Source organism: Nicotiana tabacum, chromosome 1, assembly GCF_000715075.1.
Source record: "Nicotiana tabacum cultivar K326 chromosome 1, ASM71507v2, whole genome shotgun sequence".
Lineage (NCBI taxonomy): Eukaryota > Viridiplantae > Streptophyta > Magnoliopsida > Solanales > Solanaceae > Nicotiana > Nicotiana tabacum.
The window spans coordinates 37,618,824-37,626,287 of record NC_134080.1 but is presented as its reverse complement, the minus strand read 5'-3'; the positions used below and the strand labels follow the sequence as shown (position 1 = coordinate 37,626,287).

The window sequence follows — 7,464 nt, the reverse complement described above, 5'->3', positions numbered from 1 at the left end:
CAAACTCAAAAAGTCATATTTTCGAAACCAAAGTTTGAATGGCCTTCAATGGTGGACTTTTGCTCTTTAATTTTTTTGCATTGCAACCAGGTGATATACGGAGAGAAGCGGTAATGGCGGATGGCCCTTGAAGCATTTGTAAAAGATGTGAGAAGAAGAGAGAGTGAAAGCAATGGTTGTGAGAACATAAATTTAACTCTATAGCTTTTAGAAGCAATAATTGTAAGAATACATATTTTGAATTTGCAAGAGCTCCTGTTTTCAAAATATGTACAATATGGGCTAGGTCGGGTAAAACTTAAAAATATGGACTATTTTTTGTTATGGTGTGAAATTATGTGTATTTTCTTGTAATTATTTCTATAACTAGTTAATTTGTCCGTATTTCGCGCGATCATAAAAAGGTAAACCTATGATGTGATCTTGTTGTAAATTTAGGTGAGATAGAGTCAACAAAATATTTCAAAGCTCTCCATATTACAAATTTCACGACTAATTTTTATTACATATGAAAAATAGAAAAATGATTATTCTCTAACATATGATTATTAACATCACTAATCCCAAGAGATAATATTTAAAATTGAAAAATATCAATTAACAGAAAGCCTCCCCACGCAAAAATATCAAGTTCTTGAACTTTGCTATAAAGCATTGACCACATCGTCCTCTACACTTGCATTTATCCCACAAATGTTTGGAATGATCAAAGCTTCTATATATGCACATACTTATACCTGCGATTACGTATCTTGTTAGTGTCATCCAAAATGATTATCTTATACCCACGTTTAGTTTAGACTATAGAGCTATCAATTACGTTAAAGTCTTGTCAAAGAAGGTTTTATTTATATCAAGAATTTAGTAAATCTGATAAATAATATAAATTTAACTGAATTAACGTATAAATTTATAATAACTAACAGAGGAAGTCCTCTCCTCAAAGCATCAACCTTGGTTTCTCCAGTTCTTGGTACAGTGATGAACTTCGTTGGAGATATGACTTTTGAATTGCAATATGAAAAAGAACACTTCAAAGTTCAATAGCAGTAGTTGAACAACAACCATGACTGCAAAACAATGATGAATAGAGAGGGAAACCATTGTTATTCCATGAGCAATGATTGTAGGCAATGCGATGAACAATCCTGTAGTTTGTGAATAAATTAATGAGTTTTGACAACAAATATTTTACAATAAACGAAAAGGACAGTTCTTAGTGTAAGAGTTTCCAACTGTTAGTTGTGATAAACATACCAAGAATAATTGCCATTAATAAAAGATTATCATGAGGAAGAATGGATATTGATTTGGCTATACTTGTAGATATTTCAATGTTCCACCTGAAACGATTGAAAACTATCTATTGAAAGAGAAAGAGTGAAAGTGCAAAACAGATGGCTTACTTTCAAGAAAATTAAACTGAATGGTTAAAAATGTACGGTGAAAAAGAAGTAAAAAAACCCAAAAATAATACAGTCATTTCAAGAATTCATTTTCATGTTATGGATTTTCAGATCTGTTAGAAACGCTTATGGATTTTCATGTTATGACCACTATCCAATTCCTCTCCATTTTCTTAATATGCTCTTTGCTTCTTCATACCCATTTCTTGGCAATTTTAAAGAAGGGGAAAACTGTAGCAAATGGGTAATAAATACCGGCAGGTGGGAGGAATTAAGAAAAGGCTAATTAAGTGAATTAAAGACGTGACTGTTTCCTTGTAACGGAAAAGAAGTGTCTGTTCAGTTTTTCTTAGTAGAACATTTAAAAAATGGAAAAATTTAAGGAAAATGCCAAAAAAACAACAAAAAAGATAAATAGTAATGCAGACGGTGCCACATCACCTATTCTCTCTCTCTATATAGGTAAAAATTCCTATACAGATTATCAAATGATTATCTATCTATTCATTGTAATATAATTTTGACACTATAACATAATTTGGTACCAAATGACTACCACGGTTTTGTCTCGTCCAAAAGTGCCAAGCAAAGTGCTAACTGCTAACTTTCCTCAACAATTTATGGCGAAGAAGATTTTTTAAATTTGGGAGACTGGGGTCGGTGGTGAACTGGGGTCTGGGAAATGGCTTGTTTTAGAGTTTAGACGGTGTACATTCTTCCCTTTTTTCCCACTACTTTCTCTTCCCTCCACACCATTATTATTACTTTCCTCCCTCCACACTGTCACTGTCACTGTCCCTGTCCCTCTTTCTTTTTTAATAATTCAATCATTTAATATAAATATAGTAGACTCCACTCCACAGCGCTGCACTCTCCACTCCTTGAGCACACCTAAGTAGTGCGTTAGCTATTCTGCTGCTGCTTTTAGAGTTTGTTTAGTTCGGAGAAAGTAAGAAACACGCGCCTCCGTGCTCCCTTCCCGAGGTAACAATCAACCGTCGTGTAATGCAGCATTGCTGAAAACTAGAATGGGCAAGTGTCATCGCGGAAATGACGTGGCATCGGTCGTCCTCGACCGTCCTTCTTCCACTCCTCCCGGACCTGATCACTTCAAGCTATGGTCTTCTTTTTCTCGCGCTTCTTTCCGCCGCATGATCCTCGACGCCTTCCGCTGCGGTGGCGGCGGACGTCACAAGCGTGCTTCCAGGTCTCCTTCCGACCAGCCACCGCCGGGACCGGGACCTGTCGATCCCGTCAACCTAAGATCTAAATGTGAACGCAACGAAAAACAGAAGAAACCTGCCGGATCCGACAGGTTGTCGGAGCTGTTGAGGCTGTCGGAGTCGTCAGAGAACGAAGAGGACGTCCGGCGAAAGGAGCAAATGTTGGAGGAGTTTAAGGGAGTAGTCAAACGCTTACAGAGTAGCCACGTCGACGCCGTTTTGGAAGGAGCCAAGGAGGTCCGGCGGTTTACTAAAGAGGACTCCGACGCCAGAACCACCCTTGCTTTGCTCGGAGCGATTCCACCGCTCATAGCATTGCTTGATTCAGAAGATTCCGTTTCTCAGATCGCCGCTCTCTATGCTCTGCTTAACCTTGGAATTGGCAATGATGCGTAAGTTTTATTGTTTTCATTGTGCTTGATTCAGTATACCGATTGCCTTATTCTAGTCGAGTTTAAGTTCTATGCTGACGGTGTTATTTGTAAGTAACTTGCTAACAAGTTAAAAAAATTTATGGTGTAAATTTTTTTGTTACACATTCGGTGCATATAGTTTAAATCCATTCTCTAGTATAGTAGGAGTACATAACAATGGTAGCTAATTTTTGCTATTTTTCGTTTTTAAATGTAGAAATAAAGCAGCTATCGTCAAGGCAGGGGCTGTCCACAAGATGCTCAAGCTAGTAGTAATTGAATTCCCAAACCCAGAGGTCGCTGAAGCTGTAGTTGCTAATTTTCTTGGATTGAGTGCGTTGGACTCCAATAAACCCATAATTGGTTCATCTGGAGCAATTGCATTTCTGGTGAAAACTCTGAAGAATGTGGAGAACACAAACAGTTGTCAGGCTAGACAAGACTCGTTGCGAGCGCTTTACAACCTTTCCATCTCGCCTTTGAACGTTATCACCATACTTGAGAGCGATCTCATACCTTATCTCATGAACAAATTGGGAGATATGGATGTAACAGAGAGAATTCTGTCCATTCTTTGCAATGTAGTATCAGTGGCAGAGGCCCGGAAGGCAATTAGTAGTGTACCCGATGTCTTCCCCATGTTGATTGATATTCTGAGTTGGACGGATGCACCAGGTTGCCAAGAGAAAGCATCATACATTTTGATGGTGATGGCTCACAAGTCATATGGAGATAGACAGACAATGATTGAGGCTGGAGTTGCTTCAGCCCTGCTCGAATTGACACTTTTAGGCAGCACATTAGCTCAAAAGCGGGCATCCAGAATTTTGGAATCCTTGAGGGTGGACAAAGGAAAGCAAGTTTCTGAAAACTATGGAGGTGGTGGTGTGGGCGCGACAATATCTGCCCCACAAGCTTCTACGGCATATTCTTCAAGTGTTCAATCGAAAGATCGGATGGATGATGATATGATGAGTGAAGAGAAAAAAGCAGTGAAGCAATTAGTTCAGCAGAGCTTGCAGAGTAACATGAAGAGGATAGTGAAGAGGGCTAACTTACCCCATGAATTTGTTCCTTCTGATCATTTGAAGTCCCTCACATCAAGCTCAACTTCTAAGAGCCTGCCATTTTGAAAGGATTCAGTATTTTGGTAGCTTGGTATTTTCTAGTTGAGGTATGGTTTTGTCTTCTCATGTGTCTGATGCAGTTGTAGTTTTGGAGAAATATATGGCAATATAGTCGTACTCAGTATAATGTAAAGTTTAGTATTAGTATATTTGTTACCTTCCTTCTTGCTTAATTTCGCGTTCATGGATATCTACTACTGTTAGAGAGTTTGCCCTTGATCTAGATTTAGTTATTGTAGACCTCCCATGCTAATAAAAAGAAGTGGCATTGTTTTTGACTCGGATTCATATACATTTGCTACATATGCAGTATCTGTTATGTTGCGGGAGAGGGTTTGCTAGACTATATTGCAATAATATCTCTTCTTGAATCTTGATTCTCTAGTCAACTTGATCTCTTATGCAACTTTGCTCGCAGAGGCGGAGCGGGATTTGAAGTTTATGTATTCTGAATTTGTCATTGAACCCATAGCTAATCTTAGTTATGGGGTTCACAATTAGATATTTATATATATTTAATGAAAATTTTAATATATAAATATAGGATTCTAGCCTCACCATGTAGCTAATGGTCTATCTCCGCCTTTGGACCGAGTTGAAAGAATTCTTTAGGAGATAAGATATGGGTTTTGGACAGAAGTACACCGCAATTTCATGAGAGTAGGATTTATATTTCGATTTGAAAATGGACCAAATCCTGTTTCCAAATTAAGAACTGGTTGGTGGTGTTCCTAATTATGTATGGTAGGAGGGAAGCTGCGTATTTCCTTATTTTTATGCGTTTGAGGGTAAAATTCTTAAATGCTATGCATTGGATGCGCCTGTACCGTGTACGACACCATCTCTGGGTGTAGGTGATAAACTTTAATTGAGGTGTCCGATCCAGGAAATCTGAGATCTACCAGTGTCCAGTTTGATTTCACTACGTAGCTAAAAACTGTCGGTGTCAATGAATGAGTCACTGACGTTTGAATTAGTTGTCTGTCCAAGACTTCAAAGCACTAATTCCTTGCTTCATTATCGCAAAACACTAGAGAGGTTACATTTCTCTATACAAGGCTGTTTGTTCGAAAGTCAATACTCAATAGTACAAATTACAGATCTTTGTCGTTTGGTTGATTTTGGAAAAGAAAAGGTGTTGTATAGCTGTCACCTTGCCAAAACTAATCTTCATTATTAGTTAAATGGACATAGAGATCTAGGATATTTAGTATAGTATTTATTTACACAACGACATAGCAAAATAATCATGAAATGACATCTCTTAAATTAGGGAAAAAGAATTAACTAAATAATTATTGGTCTTGAAAATTTACATGTACTATCTCGTAAGCAATAAAGGCTTGTTATCAAAATAGCAAATGCGCGGAAGTTTTCTTACTCTCTATATATGTGTCGTGATAATGCCATTGAGGGGATGTTTGGTGTAACGAAAATTATTTTTCAGGAAAATATTTTTTTACATATGTCATTTTTTGGTGTTTGATTATTAGAGAATGTCCAAAAGGAACATGACTTACCTCACTTAGGGGTGAAGGTCCTTGTAATCATTTTAACTCTAAATTTTATATTACTTGCTTCAACTAACATTTAGATGTTATTATTGTACTAGGCCAGCCAAAACAACACAAACAATGTAAGACCTTTTGTAAAATTTATTTTTCTAAACAGATTAAGTATCAAATCTTTCATTTTTAAAATATCAAAAGAAATACGCGGAAACAAGTACGTAAATACATCAACACAGCCCAAATCTGGTGTCACTAGTCATGAGCCACTAAGTACAACCCAACACTGTCTAATTACTACAAAATAAGTCTGAAATACAAAGTACTAGGATAGGAAGGAGAAAGGCAGGGTTGCGAACGCCGTACAACTACCTTGCAATCTCCAGATAAGACTCTGAAGGTGTTGCAAGCTCTCACTCTGATGCTCGGGCACCTGGATCTGCACACAAGGTGCAGGGAGTAACGTGAGTACGCCAACTCAGTAAGTAACTATAGTAAATAAAGTTTGAGTGCAGTGACGAGCAATTAAAATCATATGCATACTTTATCAAGAATTTCAACAGAAATATCAAAGTTAAAATCTGCAGTTCAATAACTAAATACCTCGTAAAAACTCCAATTTTAATGAAAATCTTTTAAAGCGTTTATTCAACATTTTTCAATAGAGGCTCAGTATAAAAGAAGAGTGAAGACAAAAAATCTCATAAACAAGCCCCTCAGACAAAGTATCACTCATAAGTATAGCCTCTCGGGCAAGCCTCTCAGTCACTCGTGACTCAGCTCTCCTCAATCAGCACTTACACTCAGCACTCCGGCTCAATAGATATCCCATAATAATAACCAGTGCGGCGTGCCGCCCGATCCATAATATATAATTGACTACGCTCATTGGGGGTGTACAGACTCCGGAAGGGCTCCTATAGCCCGAGCGTCATATCGCTGCGGCGTGCAACCCAATCCAATATATAACTCGCTGCGGCATGCAACCCGATCCATATATATAAATATCGCTGTGGCGTGCAGCCCGATCCATGATATATGTATAATTCTCACCATTGGGTCCTCAACCTCTCTCAGTCATTAACCACACGGCCACTCGGGCATTTCAGTGAAAAATCAGGAAAACTCAGACCAAACAATTTTCATATATTAAGAAGTAGAGTAATGAAACCGGATTAAACAATAAACAGGTAAAACATGACCGAGGATATGCTTTCAAATCAAAACAGTATGAGGAAAGTAGTAAAATACCCCTAAAGGTCTAAATAGTTCGGCACAAAGACCCCAAACATGGCATTCAGCCCAAGTTAATAAATTCATTTCTAAAACACATGGATATCATATACAATATATCAACATATGCAACTATACAATCGCCACGGGATGGACCAAGTCACAATCCCTATGGTTGCACGCCCACACGCCTGTCACCTAACATGTGCGTCACCTCATTTATTAAAACAATACGAAATTTCGGGGTTTCATACCCTCAAGTCTAGATTTACAATCATTACTTACCTCAAACCGGATGAAATCCTACTCCGCGACGCCCTTGCCTCTCGACTCGGCCTCAACTCGCGTCGAATCTATCTAAAATCAGAATCATAACATCAATATATGCTAAGGGAACGAAGCCCATGCGAAAATAATCAAATTACATAAAAAATTTTTGAAATTGGTCAAACCCGTCCCCCGGGCTCATATCTCGGAATCCGATAAAAATTATATCAATAGAATCCTTATCCTCCTATGAGTTCATACATACCAAGAACATCAAAATTGGACCT

At 38.0% G+C, this 7,464-nt stretch overlaps 1 protein-coding gene across 1 annotated transcript; it reads left to right on the top strand.

The window, feature by feature from the left end:
• The first annotated feature begins 2,025 nt into the window (after positions 1-2,025).
• LOC107809034 (U-box domain-containing protein 45) lies at positions 2,026-4,447 on the top strand. The gene is made up of 2 exons (XM_016633624.2): positions 2,026-3,021; positions 3,260-4,447. Exons 1-2 carry the CDS (start codon positions 2,435-2,437, stop codon positions 4,173-4,175), a joined length of 1,503 nt encoding a protein of 500 aa, XP_016489110.1. The 5' UTR covers positions 2,026-2,434; the 3' UTR covers positions 4,176-4,447.
• The last annotated feature ends 3,017 nt before the right edge of the window (positions 4,448-7,464 follow it).

Bases quoted from the DNA above. Each gene is read 5' to 3' on its own strand.
- LOC107809034 (XM_016633624.2), top strand. From the start codon at position 2,435: ATGGGCAAGTGTCATCGCGGAAATGACGTGGCATCGGTCGTCCTCGAC. The intron at 3,022-3,259 runs GTAAGTTTTATT...TTTTAAATGTAG, and splicing joins CTTGGAATTGGCAATGATGC to AAATAAAGCAGCTATCGTCA.